Here is an 18,172-nt window from a genome sequence, read left to right as displayed (position 1 = left end):
CCTCAGCTTCTTTTTTCGTGTGTTGTTACTACACCTGCGCCTGTGTGCGAATGTATATACGTAGATGTATATATATACATAATATTTGCGTGTTCGTTCCTTGCGAAGGTACGACAAAATAAAATAAACGCATGTGTTGCACACGCGTGTATACACCTTGCACATATTTTTGCGCAGTTTAGTCACCGCGTATAATTAACCGAAAAAGGGGAAAAGCATCTAATCGTCGCATGGGCTAGTGACGGGTTTAAATTTAAAAAAAAAAAAAAAAATTTTTTTTTTTTTTTTATTTCCTTATTTATCACATTAATTGTGGGCCCGGTTTGATGACCTCCAAAACTAACGATCTGATTTAAAAATAAATAAATAAAATTAAGAATAGCCAAAATGTGAAGATTAGGTTTTCTCCAATGAAAAGCCCATTCTCGCACAAATCGTTTATTACCCTGCAGTATGCCTTCCTGTCTCATACGAATTTTCCCCGTTGGAATTTTCCTTTAATTTTCTGATCGAAAGGGAAGAAATTTTACAGAAAGTTATTTCACCATTGGTATACGCCTTGTATAAAAGGGAAGGTATTATTTTTATTTTTTCTCATCAAAGGAAAATAGTTTGGCCGTCTTCCAGCGCCGATAAGAATGCTTCCTATGGAAGGATGCTCTGGAGAGGGCTGTGTGGTTAGTTCATTGGACAGTTGTTCACTGAACAGTTGTTAAAATGTTAACCGGTTGAGCTGGTTTTTAATTTAATTTTGCTAAAAAAGTAGTGTGTAAAAAATTATGCAACATTTCTCCCTATCACATGCGGAACGAAGTACTAACGTTTATGCGGAACGGTGATAGGACAGCAGGGCGAAGTGATTTTACTCTTCCCTCGTGAAAAAATAGGAAAAAGTAATTTTTCATGTTGCTGTAATGTTGGGGAGTGCGGTGAGGTTAAGAAAAATTCTCTGATAAGGACGCACAAAGTGGAAAAAAGCAATTGCGTAAATCATTTTTATCAGAATATGTTATAATGTTCATGTAAACTGTTTTAAGGGTAAATTTTTTTGTCTTCCTTTTCTGAATGGAAGAATAATTGCTGACGGGGGTTAAAACCGATGCGGTGTTGTTTAGTAGAAAGCGGCGAAACTGTTTGGAAACCTTCAGATCAGAAAGGCATTGCGAATATGAGCAAATGTGTACGTTAACGAGCACTAATACAAGTGTATACGCATTTGTGTGCGCCTTATGTGGAAATTTTTTACTAAATTCGAACGAGGAATATAGCCCCCTTCCCCCATCCAATGTAGTACATCATATACATAATATAATGTACACACCAATTTACGTCGCATTTTTCTGCATCGAAAAAACGTGAAAATAATCTGTGTAGGAACGAAGAGGGGGGGGAAATAACCACCAGCGCATGCGATGCAATTCGTTTTTGTACGGGCTGCGCGTTGCGCTTCTAAATTTTCTGCGAATTTTACTTGGCATTTTGCTAGTAATTTTTTTTCCCACTCTTGTACATTCATTAATGAACTTTTTAAATTATATTTTACCCATTTTTTAGCCTATTTTGTTCACTTTTGGCAGTGCGATTTGTTCTACAACATTTCGACAACAACGGGATATCTGCAGATTTTGGCGGTACCACAAAATTGTCGCTTGCAACCCGTTTTTCTTTGTAACAGAACGGAATTTTTTCCTTTTTTTTTTTTTTTTTTTTTTTTTTTTTCGAATAATTATTGCAAATTAACAATATATGTGTACAGTCATTTTTTTTTATACACTGTGCAAAATTCACATGAACAGTTCATATAAATTAGAAAAAAAAAAAAAAATTTGCTATGCACGAGTGTAAAAACATTAAAAGGAAGAAAAGAAGGAATTTTGGCAGTTGAGCAGGCAGTTGCAGAAGTTTAATATTTAGCTATGACTTGTGCGTATTATGCGCTAATTCATTAATTTTTATGAATAAAACTTTGTTTTCTACATTTTTTTTTTTTTTTTTTTTTTTTGCAACATTTAGAATTTTTATATGAACAAGTCATAATTTTACATGTATGTAGCTATTATTTGGCTATTTTGTTCAGGTGAAAAAATGTTAGAAAGTAAGGAAATATTGCACAGGTGTGTGTATATATACCTACACGTGTGTAGTTGTATGTAATTTTAATCTTTAATAAGAACGAAATAGGCTAATTTTTAAACGCTACATTTTGATTTTTTTTTTTTTTTTTTTTTTTTGGGGGGGGGAGGAAAAAGAAAAATAAATAAAATAATAAATAAATAATACAATGCAATAAAACGCAAGACATTACAACTTTTGTTATTATAACCCTTTCTCCTTGTTTTTCGAGCCCTTTTGTCAATTTTGTTTATTTTTATTTTTCCCACATTTGGTAGAGAACATTCTGTAAGCAGGAATTATATTTAACTCTTATATGCATTTTGTTCTTTTTTTTTTTTTTTTTTTTTTTTTTTTTTACCTCATGCATGTTGCGTTTTTTCCCGTTTTTTCTTAATGTCTTCTCTCGCGATAGCAACGTGTACAACATCACTTGTTTGTCAGCGCGAATCATTTTGTGTGCACCGTTACACTGCCCATTTCGGTCTATCTGTTGTATCATTTGAACATACGAAAACGGTGGAGATAGTGCGAAGGAACAAAGAATTCAAAAGGTTGTCAAAGCAGGAGACAGTTCCGCTAGCATAATTGTGTACATATACAAGTATGCGCGTATGCCAACCTATATGTATCCATGTTCGTGCATGTATGTACGTATGTAAGTATATGTTGATGCTTGTGTACGTAAGCATATGCACACGCAGGGTTCGCACCTAGATATTTAAACAACCGTGAAGTACCAATCATTTTGTCAATATGCTGAAAAGTACGACAAAGATTGACAGAACAAAGCGAGAACAAGTAAAAAAAAATTTTCATTTTTCCCTCAACTGAATGTTAAATATGATTTTTTTGCCAAAGAATAGGCGCATTTGATAGTACGCTTGTTTGGTTATGCATGTTCTTTTTGCGTGAGCACCTCCTGGTTGAGTTTCTACACTGGGTGGTGCCGTTTCCCTTTGTTTTACTTTACTTTATTTTGTTTTATTTTAATTTTTTTTAATTTTTTTTTAATTTTTTTTTTTTTTTTTTTTTTTTTAATTTTTTTTAATTTTTTTTTTTTTTTTTGTAGAACAGGATATTACTGGAAAAAAAACTATCGAAGGACTCCGTCACTTCCACGAAGTTCTGTGTAATAATGGAAAAATTGCGCACCGCTTCGTGCATGTGTTACGCAGAATGAAAATGCATCTGATTGAAGAGAACGTTGCGGAGCTTCTTTCCAATGTTCTTCATGCGGACGCGATGGAGTTTGCATGCTCTTGCATACTTTTCTTTCGCTGTCTATTTAACGTCCCCTTCCGATGTGCACAAATTTGAAAGGAAAAATAAACACCACATTTTAACGTTTTACAGGATTCGTCCGAGGAGAGAGAAGGAGGATCAAGCAGCAGTAGTAATGCCAGCTTGCATCTCTCGGAAAAGCCAAACATTACAAGAACGTTAGATGCGAATAATACAAGTTCCTTTTTATCAGATCAGAAGACCAAGTCCAAGGGGGGTTCTATCAAGTCAAGTAGAAAGCATTCGCAACATACGTTGAGCAAGGTGAACATACTGGACAAAGGAAACGACTACAAAATAAACGGTAGCACGCCAGTAGGGAAGTCTAGAAGGGGTGGGATACCGTTAGATGAGAGCAAAATTTCCAGCAAGACCAACAGTATCATAGTTGACGATTCTATTGACAACCAGAACTATAATACTGAGAGAAAAACAGAAAGGAGCAGCACGGAATTTTTAAACATCGAAGGAAGTATTCCACATATTTTAAGTGGGGTTGATAAAGTAGCAGGTGGTGATTTTTCCAGGTTTCCCCGCACGATTTCATTTAAAGACAATTTGGTAAGCGGAGAAGGTAATCTGTATAACACGATTAAGGAAGATTTCTCGTATCTTTATGGACCCAGCAAAGTTGATCCCAGTAGGCGTCATCTGGGTTATTATAACTCACCGGAAGTTTTAAATACTTACCCAAGCGGTAGTTTGACCTCCTCTGCGAGGGAGGGGTATAGCTTCAGTCCATATGGTTTTCACCATATGGGCTCAGCGCCGAACGGAGACTTGAAGCATTTTTCGGCGAATATATTAAACGCGCAAGGGGCAGACGCGTACGCGAGTAGCAATCTAGGAACATTCCGAGGTGACACTGGGGGGACTAACCAGGGTAACACTTGGGGGACTAACCAGGGTAACACTTGGGGGACTCACCCGGATAATACTTGGGGGACTAACCAGGGTAACACTTGGGGAACGCATCAAGGGGACAGTTGGGGGACACGCCAGGGTAACACTTGGGGAACGTGCCGTGGTGACTACCTCGGGGGTTACCCCAGCACTAACGGAGGATTGAATCCGAATATCCTAAACTTGTATGAACAGAAAAACGTAACCTTCAGCGAAGGTGTGGTGAATTCTACGTACGCCGGGCCCTTTGTACATTTGAAGGGCGCTGAAAATTCCTTGGTGAAGGGCGGGGAGGTATACACAAGAACGGGAAATGAAAGGTTCACGAGCGCTTCGAAAGTAGCAAATGAAATGGACTTTACAAATATGTACACTAGTCATACACCTATAGGCAGTAACGACAGCAGCAGAGTAGGGGCTTTGGGGAATGCCAATTTATCTGACAAGACTTCCTATTATGTGAATGATGCTAGTGAAAGTGCATCCCTTGTGGGTGGTGTGCAATTGGGGCCTCTGCTGAGTAGAAGGAACGTGTACGACACGTTTGGGGGTGATTCCGGCAGTGGGAATAGCGCACCGGCGTCTCCATTGGTAGCTGAACCGGTATCGACATTGGTAGCTGAACCGGTATCAGTATCTGTACCGGGGGGGGGAAACAGCATGGCGAGTGGTTTGACAAACGGAGAGGAGGTGTTGAAGTTCAAAACGGCAGAGTTTCCAAACTACGCAGACTACAATTTTAAGAGCACCACCGCCCAGGAGGGTGTCGGGAATACCCTGGACCATGTGGTGAAACCTAGCGAGCTGATCGAAAGGGAGAAGATGAAAAATGAGGTACCCATGTGTGAGGAAGTTACATCACACACAGACTATTCACGAGCAACACACAGCTCTCACGTTGTGGACAAGCGAATTGTGCATGAAGGATTTGACACCATAAAAGTGCCAAAGTATAGAGAAGTAGAGATAGTAGAAAAAATTGTAGAAGTTCCCGTGGTGCACAAAGTGAACAAGTACATAAATAAATATGAAGTTAAAGAAGTGGAGAAAGTGGTTAAGAAGCCTATCAATAAATATGTAGAAACTAAAATAGAGGTTCCTGAGTTCCATTTTAAGGATAAAATAGTGGAGGTACCTGAATTGCAAGAAGTGGTAAAAATTGTGGAGAAGCCGGAAATAAAGGAACGTATAATTTATAAGAATAAGATTGAAACGAAAATTATTCCAAAGTATATTGAAGTGCCTGTGGTAAAAATTGTAAACAAATATGAAAGTTATGATGATATAGGGGAGGTAATAAAAACTGTTCCGGTGAAGAAAATTGTAGAAATTCCTAATGAGGTGATTAGGAAGGTCAAAGTACCGGTTCGTAAAATTATTGAAGAACCCAATTACGTTCCCATTATAAAGTACCGCGATGTACCTATTGAGAAGATACGGTATGTGCCAAAGATTCAGACGGTTGAGCTAGTTAAGACGATTCCTAAGGTGATTGACATTCCTGTGCCTGTGAGAGTTCCGAAGATAAAAGTGATAGACAAGCCATTTTATATAAACAGATATGTGGACCACCCGGTTGTTGTGCCTGTGTCCAGGAAGGTGAAGCCTGTGTATAAATATGGGGGGAAGAAGGTGATAGAAATTCCCATCCATAAGCCTTACATTGTTACGCACGACACGGTTGTGCGTAAGGATGTGCATAATGGAATGAGCAATGGTAGGTGTTCGGTGTATGCCAGGAAGATGGACCTGAATGCATTCGACCCCGTGAAACGGAATGAGCTTTTCCGTTTGGTGAACGGGGGCAACTTCAACTTGGAGCGGTCCGTGAGCGTAGACAACTTTGTGGGGCGCGTCGGTGGCAGTATTGGTGGTAGCTTTGGCGGTAGCATTGGTGGTAGCATTGGTGGTAGCATTGGCGGTAGCACTGACGCTTCTGGTCGCCCGGGCGGGTTGCACTTTACGAAAAGCCTGAACAATGGTGCGAATGCTAAGGTGAATGCATCAAACATGAACACATCGTACGGTGTTGATTTCTATTCAAACGGTGTGGGTGTTGCGAACGGGTTGAACGCTCCGTTTGTCAGCGCGGGGGTTTTAGCCAGTGCGTCTAACGAGCAGGGGGTGAATCCAAATTTCACAATGCCCATTTCGATGTACAACGGGAATTGCGACACGGGGAGAAAGGATGGAAGGGGTAGTTTAGCATTTTTGCAAAATGGTTCCAACGGTGTGGAGCAAGGCAGTAATGATCTACCAGAGGGTTTTCCACGCAGTTCTAATTTCCAGCATCGCTTTTCCAGTAGCAACCCGGTGAACGAAAGGAGGGAGGGGGTTGCGAGCGGGAACACAGGTGTTGGAGGAGCTAACGTGGGCAGGAATTTTGGGGGTGGTGAATCATCCCTGAGGAAGTACCAATCCAGCGTTCGCGGGAATGTGCCTCAGTATATGGGTGGGGGTAATGACAGAAGTATGCGTCACATGGGTAGCATGGGGAGTGACTGCGGGGTAAGGAGCGGTAACGGTAGCGGTATGAACCGCTCGTTGAACCATTCCAATTCTTTGAACCAAGCCAATCAGATGAGCCAGGACAACAAGATGTGCCACTCAAACACGATGAGCAACATGAATACCATGAGTAGCATGAACAATGGCACATGTGCACTGCGATCGCGGAGTCCCAGTGCGTGTTCAGCCGACGGGATCAGCGCGTACGTGGTTGAGTATGTGGGTGATGAGGACAGGCGATTCAGAGAAGGTGGCTTCTCCAATGGGTTCAGTAACCAGGTGGCAGACGAGATGGGAAGTAATTATTCGTTCAGCGGGACAGTCATTAATTCGAAGAATGAGTGAGAGTAGAGCGATGGGAGTGAGGAAACGATAGTGATGTATCGCAATATAGGGGAAGTGGGAAAAAGAAGTTGAAATTGATATCGTCTTGTTCACCTTGTAAAGTATAAAAATTTAAAAGAAATTTGCTGAACGGAGATTTCCTTTTCGCAAAAAGTGGGAGTTTTTTTTTTTTTTTTTTTTTTTTTTTTTTTCAAGTGTGTAATTAATGCGACGTTTATGAAAAGAATTTTCCTTTTCTTTTTTGTTTTTTTTTTGACTGACCCTTTTTGCAAGTTTTTTTTTGTTCCTGTTAGATTTTCCCAAGTCAGGCAGGATGTTGATGGTACCGCCTTGGGGCAGCATAATTTCTTACGTACGAATAGTATCATATACATTTTACATTTTACATTTTACATTTTTCTTTTTTTTTTTTTTTTGTGTGTGTGTATGTGCCAGTTTTTTTTTTTTTTTTTCACCCTGTTGTCATTTTAACCTATGCGTGATATACGCTAGCGAGAGCCCCCTACCTTTACCTCTATGTCGACCACTTCTGTAGGTGGGGTGTGGGTACTGGCGAATATAGCCCAGTGTGTGTGCACGTGCAAAACTCCATTTGAAATATTTAAGGAAGTATTTTTGAATTCGGCCATTGTAAAATGAATTTGTAGCGTTGTTTTGGCACTGTTGGGGTGGGTGGTTTATTACGAACTCGTTTTGCGAAGGTTGGCTGGGCCATTTTGTGGAGGATTGTTGACCCTCCTCTTTCAAAGTGAAAAACAAATGCATGCACATGCAACGGAGATTAAATTTCTTTGTATGAACGGAGGAATAATACATGTTGCATATGTGGGCACACCTTTCTTAAATCTGATTGAAGGAGAAAAAAAAAAAAAAGAGCGCGTCCAAAGGAGAATCATTTGAAAAGCTGCAACTGTAGGTAATATAATATGTGCGTTTTCCTCCATATACCTGCATTATATACACGGAGAAATGTTATCTTTTTTTTTTTTTTTTTTTTTTGATTGATGAACCGTACCTCATTGTGGGGGCTAAATTTTTTGTTCATAGCAGAAGCTATATTTTTTTACATAAGTAAAATAACGAGGTGAATTTTTTTTTTTTTTTTTCTTTTTTTTCAGTTTCACCTGGGAGGACCTTATTTTGCCGTGGGTAACTGTTTCGGCGCTTCGCCATTTGGCATTTCATCATTTGGCCTTTTTCTGCGTGTGCTGATTTGGTACCTTATTTTACGTTGAATTTTTTTTTTTTTTTTTTTTTTTTCTTTTAGTTGGTTTGGTTCTCCGCCTTTTCTTGCACAGCGCACATGCCGGCGAAGGAGCTCAAACCATTATTGGCGCCCCTTTTTCGATTTCTTAAAATAGGCTAGTGTTTTCAATTTTGAATCACCATAGAAAATTGTTTCATTTTTTTTTTTTTTTTTCATTTTTCCGAGAAGCTAAATATATCACACACGGAGAGGACATGGGACTTTGGGTGTACTACCTTTTTTTTGTTTTCTATTCGGTGCGATCCCTCTGCGTCAAGGAAGTCAGGCGGCCCGGTAAACTTAGCACACGAGTGCAAGTGTATGTAGATATGCATGTATATATGCGTGTATATATGCGTGTGGATGTATGAAGTTTTATGTAGTTATATGCTCATTAGTAAATTTGCACATGTACGCAGTTGGCTGTTCCTTTGCCCCTTTTTCCTTCATCACCCGTTTTTGTGAATACCGATTTGTGGGCGCGAGTTAGGTGCTCAGTTTGTAGGCGCACTTTTAGGTGCGCATTTAGATGCGCATTTAGATGCGCATTTAGATGCGTAATCGGTCTATAGTGTATATACATGTCGGAGTTGAGGTGAACGCACAGGCGGTACACGCGAGAATCTTTTAGTTAAGTGGGTAATACATGTGGTACGTGAAAATTCTTACCAAAAAGTAAAAATATTAAAATTTTGCCAACGTTAGAAGTTTTTTGCCCAACCTTAAAAAATTACTAATATTAAAAAAACAGCAATGTGACGGTGGCAAAAACTAAAACATTAGGGAGCCTTTGCAAATATATATATAAAAAAAAAAAAAAAAAAACTAATTAATTGTTAAAAAAAAAAAAAAAAAAATTAATATAAATGTTTTACCTTCCCTAGATTTTAAGAATTCAAAACGCGCATATTATATAGTCTATGATATTATTATATAACTTTTTTTTTATTAACCAAAGTTTATTTACCTATAGTTTTTCTTCTCTTTTTTTTTTGAGGGTTTTATCGTATTATTAAGAAACTTTACTTTTTTCTTTTTTTTTTTTGTTTTTTTTTATTCACTAAATTTATATTAAGAGATGATGAAAATGAACGCGTTTTTCCTTTTGGCTATAGTTTTTTCCTTCCTAGGATTTGGTGGAGCTCAACAGAAAAAAGGCATGACCAGCGGTATCTCAGAACGGAGAGTTCAAGTGGTTACCAATGCAGATGATCTAATAGCGAAGATAGATAAAGACCCAATGAAGAGCCAATACGTAACATATATTTACCATAGCTCCATATGTTCTTACTGTTCGAAGGTTACGAGTTCTATAGAGGACAACGAAAATGTAGAAATTATAAATTTCCATGAGGGTAATAATTTGGAAGAGCTACTGAAGTCGGATAAACCAATTGTCGTTTTAATGAAAAATATCAACAAGGGAAGTTCCATTGATAGAAGCAGTTTCTTCTCCGAACTGAAAAGAAAAGGAGGTAAAGTACAAGTACCAGCTCTTGGAATAAGTGATTATATTATGTACGAGTCGGATGAAATTATTAAATTTTACAAACATCTGATAGAGAAGGTTACAGGTGGTAATGGTGATGATGATTCTCATGAATCACAGGAGGAATAAATATTTTTTTATTCTTTTTAAGGATATATAAAAGGTGTATAATAGGAATGTTTTTTTTTTTTTTTTTTTTTTTTTCTATTGAATTTTTTTTTTTTTTTTTTTTTTTTTTTTTTTTTTTTTTTTTTTTTTTTTTTTTTGTCGCAAAAGAGAATAACCAATATATTACGCACCCTATAATGATGTAGAATCGACTGCATCTTTACCTTAGACAAAATTTCCACTGCATTAGCTGTGGATCAAAGTCTAACTTTTTGCACTTGTGCTTGGTTATGCAAAGACCTTAACGTATGCCCCACTCGTCTGTCATTCACTTTAAATTGAAAACATTTAAATTTTTAAGAAATTAAAAGTGAAATGGGGGAGGCGGGGGGGGGGGGGAGGAGGGGGAAAAAAGAAGTGTACTAAAAAAGTGCGTTGTTCTGCCGTGGGTAAGAGGGCATAGATGATCAAATGGCAATACCAAAAAAGGGTACATCACCAGGCGAATCACAAAAAAAGGGAATCGGATAAAAGGGAAGCGGGAGAAAGGAGAATGTTGTTACGAAAAAAAAAAGTGTGTATAAACATAAAAACACAAAAAGGATGGGAGAAGAGAAGAACATCTCATTCTTTACCATCCATATTTATCGTTCGTGGTTCTTCTTTTGCTGTAATTTGTCTTTTGCAAAATTTCATATTCCTTTTCTACAGCTTCTTTTGCAAGCCAATTTATCTGATGTTTTCGCTTCTGTTTATTCCCTTGCATAATTACCTTATCGAATGTGTTGCTAACCGGATTGTACACTTTGGTTTTTATATTATATTGCTGTTTTTTCTTTTTTTCCTCTGGGAGGGTGGGCTTCCAATCGTTTAGAATTTGTCTCTGGTCGATCACAGGTATGTTCTGCAGATCTACGTTGATTTCTTTTTTGGTTGAGAAGCCAAAGTTCGTGAGGGACAAGTTGTTTAGGTTTCCCTTTGGATGTGTAGGTGCACTGCATTTATACACATGTTGGCTAGTCACATCATATGGGTACTGTCTACCTCCATCTGAATTGACATTCTGAAAAAAGCTTCTATTTTCCCCTGGGGGCTCATGATAGTTTGTTTGCATAGGGTCGATTCCCCACTTGGGGTGTACATTATATCCCCAATCCCATGAATGTTTCGATCTTTTTTCATTGTAATTAATTTTATTAGCAATGCCTGAAGATTTATTTTCGCCTTCATTGTGCCTTTTTTTTTGGCACTTATTTGCTGATGGACAGGATGTGCTTTTTTTTTCTTCGTCACTTTTGGGTTGGCTGGATGGTTCTTCCTCCTTCCCTTTTGGCGTCTTCCTCTCGTTGCCTGTACTTTGTTCTGTTTGGTCTTTCCCCTTGGACGTTTCATCTCCCTCATCGGGAAGATCATCACTATCACTATCATTATGAGTGTCACTCTCATCTTCATCCTCAGTGTCACTATCTCTTTGACTGATTCCATGATGGTTGGCGTTTTCTTCAGCGGCATCTTCCTGCGTGAGGTTCTCTCTCTCTTGGGATTCCCCATCGCTCTCTTCATCACTGGAATAGTACGATCCAAGGAGATTTTGAAGATTCCGTTTTGATTCGACATTGTTCGTGTTTCCCCGGGAGGTGGACAATTCGTCAAAAGGGATTGGTTCATTTTTCGTAAATTTCTCCATTTTCCCTTGGTTTTTCTTTTCGTCGTTTTTCTTTTCGTCGTTCTTCTTTTCGTCCTTATTGTTTTTTTCTCTATTGGGTGATTTTTCGTTATAGCAACCCTGCGTCACGATTTTGCGTTCTTGGAGTTGGCGAGGATTTTCCTCCATGCTCTTCTTCCCATCGGACTTCATTTTGTTATTCTTGCCTGTTCGTCACACGCGTTACGCGATTTGGCTGCGTTTTACCTCGCTCCACATTTGTTTTCATTTTCTTTTTTCATTATTTTTCGGCATTTTCTGCTTTCTGCTTTTTGTTTTCTCCTTTCTGTTTTCACCTTTCTGTTTTCACCTTTCTGTTTTCACCTTTCTGTTTTCACCTTTCTGTTTTCACCTTTCTGTTTTCACCTTTTTGCTTTTTGCTTTTTGTTTTTAGTTTGGCGTGAATAGGAGGAAGAAAGTTAGCTGGAAAAGTGCGGCATTTTCCTTCTACTTCAGATCACGCTTTGCGTATTTGAAAATTTATTTTCTTTTTTATTTGTAGTTGAGGGGAAAATGCGTATTACTGTTCCTTGCGTCGTTACAAGATCCTTTGGATGAAAAATGCAGCAAGCCAATCGTGCGTGGGTAATATGGTAAGGCACGTTTTTTTTTTTTCGCATCCACACGTAGCACGGGAGTGGAAAGAGGCACGAAAATGGGAAGTGTGAAATGATCGGTGTAAAAATGAGAATTTACATGATTAAAGAGAAAAAAAATGGGAATAAAATGAAAGAACGCAGGATAAAGATGAAGAGATGAGGTGGAGGGGAAAAAAGAAAGCAACTCGCTTCTCAAATACATTTTTTTTTTATCACCTCGCTTGGTGAAAATTCGTCTACACAGAGAGGAAGAAAAAAATGTTTTTGAAGTCAGTTGTATTTTTCCTTGTTCATGTTTTCATCACCTGCACAAAATGTCATTCGTATTTTTTAAAAAATAAATATTTTGGAAATGTGTTCTTCATTAATTCGCACATAAAAGGCTTTAGCAAGAATGACGAGAAGAAGGTGGTGAAAGTACAGCGGAACAAGAGACGAGGTGTGCACCGGTGGGTTAGGAAAGGAGGGGGCCATTCTTCTACAAGATGTTTTTTTAAGTCAAAGGGGGGGAGTGTCCTTCTTCCAGGGGGTGGTAACCATGTCGGCATGAACAGTGGCAGTGGTAACCATGTCGGAATGAACAATGTCAATGGTAACCACGTCGGTGGGATGATCGGTGGTAACACTCCTCTGGGGAACTGTGATGGAGGTGAGTGGGTGCGCAGAAGACACAGAAGCAAACTCTTCTCCAACAATTTTGAAAAAGTTTTTAAAGAAAATTTCGACGAAAGGAGTCGACTGAAAAAGAGCGAGCTCATCTCCATCGTAGCCTGTATCTGCACAAACATAGTTATAGAATTTTTAAAAATGAAAGAAGAAAAGAAGACCGAAAATTTTGATTATCCATTTGACTATAGCTTAATGAATATCCTAAAGCTGGTGAATTTTGAATATGATGTGAATGAGGAGGTTAAGAAGAAAAGGAAAAAAGAGAAGAGGGAATTTAACCGAAGGAAATTCAAGGGGGGTGGTGTCCAAATGGGTTCAAATATGGGGGAAAGCGTCGCTAGTGGGAGGGGTGGCGAAGGAGATAAGAGGAGAGAGAACGATTCAGCGGAACGTGGTTTTGGAGGATCGCTAAATGGAAGTATATACGAAGAGACGGAGGAAGAAGTCAACATAAATATTGATAACAAGAATACAAAGGAAGAAAATGATAAATTGGACGAGTATATTAAAATGATGGAATTCAATACAATGGAAATTAAACATATAGAACCTTATATCGACCTTTTTTTTGGAAAGAAGACATTTGAAAAAGTTTTTGTAAAGAACAAGATAGATGTACAGAAAATTCACGATAAGCTAAGTGAGGCTTTGTTTGATAAGTGCCAAGAAAAAGCAAACGTGATGGAATTACAAAAGTTTGTTGAACAGGAGGAAAAAACATTGCACAAGAAAAGAGTTCATGTAAGGAATAGCTCCATGTCTTTTGACGAATATATGGAAGGTCTGGGTAGCTTAGAGGAGAGCAAGGGAGTGAGTGAGGTGGAGAAAATTCTGTACGACGGGGAGAAACCCTCAGATGGAGAGTTTACCTCTGAGGGGGAAACGAAAAAGAAGAAAAAAAAAAAAAGGAAAAATGACAATGTCATGATCAGCGAGTTGAAAGGTACTGAACGAATGGATGATGACCATTTGGGGGATAACATGGGGGATGGACCAGACACGGACAGCGATTTCTCCGATGGGGACCCTTCAGACGGAGGTAGGAGCAGCGGGGATAGCGTCTACAGGGGCAATGACCCAGAAGTTGAAGATTCCGATGGAAGTACAAACGGTGGGGGGGAAAGACACCAAGGGGGAGAGGAAGATTTTTCGGGGGGAGGGCAGGAACAGGAGCAGGAAGAATTCGAAGGGAAAGAGGAGAATAAGGAAGAGGGGGGAAGTGGAAAAAGTGGTGGAGTGGAATTCCTGAATGGAATTTCATACGCTTTGATAAGAAGGAAGGCAGAGATGGAAGGAAAGGATGACACGGAGATGGAGATAAATGGTGACTTATCCGTGCAGACAGGGGGCAACATCGTCTTGATAAAATTTTTGTACGATAACAAATACGCGTGCGAATTTAGGACAGACATAGGTGTGATAGCGTACCAGAGGGTGGAAAGTAAATCAACGCATGATGTAGGAGAAGGCTTAAAAAAAATGTACAGTCGAATCATCGGCGGGAAGGTTTTATCCGATGCCGACTTGATTAGAGGAGGCCCTTTTAAGGGAGTACTAGAAGATGTACATTTTGAGGAATTGTATGAGATGCCTTACAAGAAGAGGTTTGCACGAAAGCAACGTATCATTAGGGAAATGAATAATTCAATTGTGGTGGAGAAGGGGGTAAGCGAAATAGAGGCGTACCGTATGCTGTATGGGTACCTGAAGGTATGGGAAGAAGACTTACACTGCTACGAGGTGAACAAGGTCGAAATAAGGCACATGTGTGGGGTAGAGAAGGAGAGAAAAAGAGATGGGGAAAATTTGCTAAGTGAAAAAATGAAGTACAACTTTTTTCGCAGTTACGATGGGGAGGTTGATCGGGTGGTTGATCGGGTGGTTGATCGGGTGGTTGATCGGGAGGTTGATCGGGAGGTTGATCGGGAGGTTGATGCGATGACTGATGAGGTGACTGATCAGGTGGATGACGTACTTATCGATAGCGAACAGTACAGACAATTCGTGTGCTCGAACGATGATAACGCGAATGGAAATATCTACGACCACCTTGGAGGTGACTTTTCAAACATCGATTATATTTCTTTTAAGGCCAAACTGTTCATCAACAATAGGAAGGAAATTAACTGCTATGAGGATTTAGTAAGAAAGTTGACGTTTGATAATTCGAACTTAAGTGTAACCATCCTAAGTCGCTTGAAGGAAATAAAGGAAGATCTATCCTTTGTGTCGGGTGATAAGTTTTTAAAAAATTATACATTTGACGAGGAGGACGAGTTCTTGAATTTTAACAAAATTGTGCACAGGTGTATTGTCGAAAGTAGGTACCATACGATGTTTCCAAACGAACGTGGTGATCTCAAAGGGAAGGAAAGAAATTTTAAATTGTTTTGTCATTATGGTGATTCTTCAGGCACTAATAGGAGAGAAAGTGCGTTACCCACCGTTAGGGAGAGAAACGTTTTCGCATCGCAAGGGGGAAAGCGAATCACTCGTCTGGTAGCATGGGTAGGGAGAGCACTTCCCCTTAGTGCGAAAGTAAGTGCCGAAGAAGGTTTGAAAAAGAAGCAACAAAAAGGAAGAAAGAAAAAAAAAAAAAAAAAAAACATGGGTGATGCTGATTTAACGAGGACTGAAAATCAGGAGAATGATCCTTTTATCGAAGAAATGGATAAGGATTTGGTGCGTTTTGATGATATAGACAAGATTATGGAGGTACGTAGGGAAGGTGAGGAAAGTAGGAGCAATAGCGTGGGTGATAGAACAACCGGCTTGCTCAAAGACCAAGTGACTAGCCAAATGGTAGAAGAGGTAGGAAGCGAACAAAATAGGAACAATGGGAAAATCAGAAGTTATCTGGAAAAAATGCTAGAAAGACAAAAACAAGTAAACGATTTTTTAAGTTTAGAAAAAGCGCAAGAAAGTGTAAAAAAAAATTTAAGCGTGGTAAATTATGAAGAAGCCTTTAAGCAACTTAAGAATCAATTGAAGGATAACTCCAAAGGGAAACAACAGACAGTCGGGAAGGAGAGTGATCAGGTAGAAGTGACAGAAGTTCAAGACATAGATGATGAAGAAATCGAAAGGCAAATTAAAGATATACTACAAGGGAAGAACGTAAATGTGGAATCATGTCGGATAGGGCACCTTGAAGAAGGGGGCGGAGTGGATACAGAAGAACCTAAAGGAAAGGGAGACCAGAAAGAAGAAGAGGAAAAGAAAAAAATTGATGAATTTTTTAAAAGTATGAGAGTGGAAGTGAAATTGAGTAGGGACATGTGCGTGGGGTGTGGAATACCCTTTCAGTCTTCTGACGAGAGGAAGTTCGGATTTTTGAAAAGACATGTATACGACAGGGTGGTTAGCAGGGATGAGGGGGTCGACAGGAGGGATATATTGCGCGATATATATGAGGGGGGTGCGCAGGAGAAGTGTGGGAACGAGGTTGGAAATCTAACCGCCCAAGGGAAGGACAAGTTCATTGGCGAAAAGATGGTGTGTGATATGAGGAGGAAGGTGATTGACCAACTGGGGGGGCAACCAGAGGAGGAGAATAAAAAGAAGCAACTGCTGGGGGAGTTTCACAAATTGAGAGGAGAAGCCATGAGCAGGGTTATGGAGTTAGGGAGGGGTGTAAATTCTGAAGGTGGAGAGAACATCTCTGTGGGAGTGCAATCTCCCGAATGGAATAACACACAGGGAAGAGGCAACAGTATGATGCAGAAGAAGGTAGACGAAGGAAAAGGAGGGGAAATGCCTGAAGATAAGTTGTACTTATGCGAACGATGCTTCAATTTAAAATACAAAAATGACATAAAGGAAAATATGATAATTAATTATAGAAATAATAATGAAATTAGTGCCCAAGATTTCGAAAAATACGTAATAAATATTTTTAAGAGAAGATGTTTTATAATTTATATCGTAGACATTTTGGATTTATACGTTTATTCCAATTTGAAAAATTTATTTTTTTTATATAAGATGCATTCGGATAAGGTTAATGGTAAGAGTGAGGGTTTTTTTTTTTGCATAAATAAGGTTGATCTTTTACCCGAGTATAAAGAATTCACTGTGAAGAATTATGTGTATAATTTTCTGCGGAGCAACAAGATCAATGTACCGTTTCGGAATATATTTTTGGTGAGCGCCAAGACCGGTTACAACGTGAAGAAGCTGATTTACACGGTGTATATGAGGAGCAGAGTGGTACGCAAGAGGCGGAAGGGGCGCTTAGCCAAAGGTGGGGATGTTAACGGGGTCGACGGGCAAGGTGGAAGTGAAACTGACGACAATAACGACGATAGTGATGATGATGAGGAGGAAGACGATGATGAATATGATGATGATGAGGTCGACGGAGTGGATGATCAGCTATATCGTGACGATGTTAGCGCAGACCACATGAGCGAACTGGTCTCCCCGCCTGGAGAAGCACCGAAAAGGAAGAAATTTTTCTTCCTCAAAAACGTGAATATTTACATGGTCGGAAATGCCAACAGCGGGAAATCTTCCCTCATGAATTACCTACTGAAGAATGTAAAAAAGAAGGATAACCGAAATTTCGAAATTAGCAACAGCATCATCCCAGGAACAACATTAAAAAATATACAAATAAAGTTAAGTAAAAATATAACGATTAATGACACCCCAGGAATTATATCCAGTCAGTCCATTCTCTCTTGTCTTAACTTTGATGAAATGAAATACGTGGTATGCACAAAGTTGAAAAAAAAAGTAAGATCCATTTATATAAATAAAAACGATTATATTTTTATCGGAGGACTTGTATACATTCACATTTTAAATATTAAAAAACATTACGCCATAATGTCTTTTTTTATGTCGGAGAAAATTCCGATAATAAAAAGGAAAAACTTTTGCAAAGACGCAGGGAAATTTTTAAGGGAGAAGATAGGGAGCGGGTTTCTTTATCCCCCATTTTCAGTAGAAAGATTTGATGAATTGAACAATTTTAAGGATTGCTATTTTAATATTACAAATCCATGTGTCGACCGGGACAGTGGTAGTTACGATATCCATATACAGGGGTTGGGGTGTATCACTTTTTACTCATTTGAGAACATTGAATTTTATTTGCACACGCTGAACAATGTAGATGTTGTTTCCAGGAGCTCCCTTATGCCGTACCATAAGAAGTATGGCAGTCTGAATATTTCGAAGGGGAAGTAGTAGCGATGCCG

At 39.0% G+C, this 18,172-nt stretch overlaps 4 protein-coding genes across 4 annotated transcripts; 3 read left to right on the top strand and 1 right to left on the bottom strand.

The window, feature by feature from the left end:
- Positions 1–2,868: 2,868 nt before the first annotated feature.
- On the top strand, positions 2,869–7,152 carry PKNH_1249300 (inner membrane complex protein 1f, putative; the record flags this gene model as incomplete). Its single annotated transcript, XM_002259797.1, has 3 exons — positions 2,869–2,913; positions 3,185–3,244; positions 3,469–7,152. 3 exons carry the CDS (start codon positions 2,869–2,871, stop codon positions 7,150–7,152), a joined length of 3,789 nt encoding a protein of 1,262 aa, XP_002259833.1.
- A 1,461-nt stretch (positions 7,153–8,613) lies between these two features.
- Positions 8,614–10,016, top strand: PKNH_1249200 (conserved Plasmodium protein, unknown function; the record flags this gene model as incomplete). Its single annotated transcript, XM_002259796.2, has 2 exons — positions 8,614–8,692; positions 9,514–10,016. 2 exons carry the CDS (start codon positions 8,614–8,616, stop codon positions 10,014–10,016), a joined length of 582 nt encoding a protein of 193 aa, XP_002259832.2.
- A 610-nt stretch (positions 10,017–10,626) lies between these two features.
- PKNH_1249100 (conserved protein, unknown function) lies at positions 10,627–11,853 on the bottom strand (the record flags this gene model as incomplete). Its single annotated transcript, XM_002259795.1, has 1 exon — positions 10,627–11,853. The coding sequence occupies one exon, from the start codon at positions 11,851–11,853 to the stop codon at positions 10,627–10,629; it is 1,227 nt and encodes a 408-aa protein (XP_002259831.1).
- A 704-nt stretch (positions 11,854–12,557) lies between these two features.
- PKNH_1249000 (GTP-binding protein, putative) lies at positions 12,558–18,161 on the top strand (the record flags this gene model as incomplete). The annotated part of the gene is made up of 1 exon (XM_002259794.1): positions 12,558–18,161. The coding sequence occupies one exon, from the start codon at positions 12,558–12,560 to the stop codon at positions 18,159–18,161; it is 5,604 nt and encodes a 1,867-aa protein (XP_002259830.1).
- Between the last annotated feature and the right edge of the window lie 11 nt (positions 18,162–18,172).

Source organism: Plasmodium knowlesi, assembly GCF_000006355.2.
Source record: "Plasmodium knowlesi strain H genome assembly, chromosome: 12".
NCBI lineage: Eukaryota > Apicomplexa > Aconoidasida > Haemosporida > Plasmodiidae > Plasmodium > Plasmodium knowlesi.
Note: the sequence above shows the minus strand (reverse complement) of the source record. Positions and strands in the feature narration are given on the sequence as shown.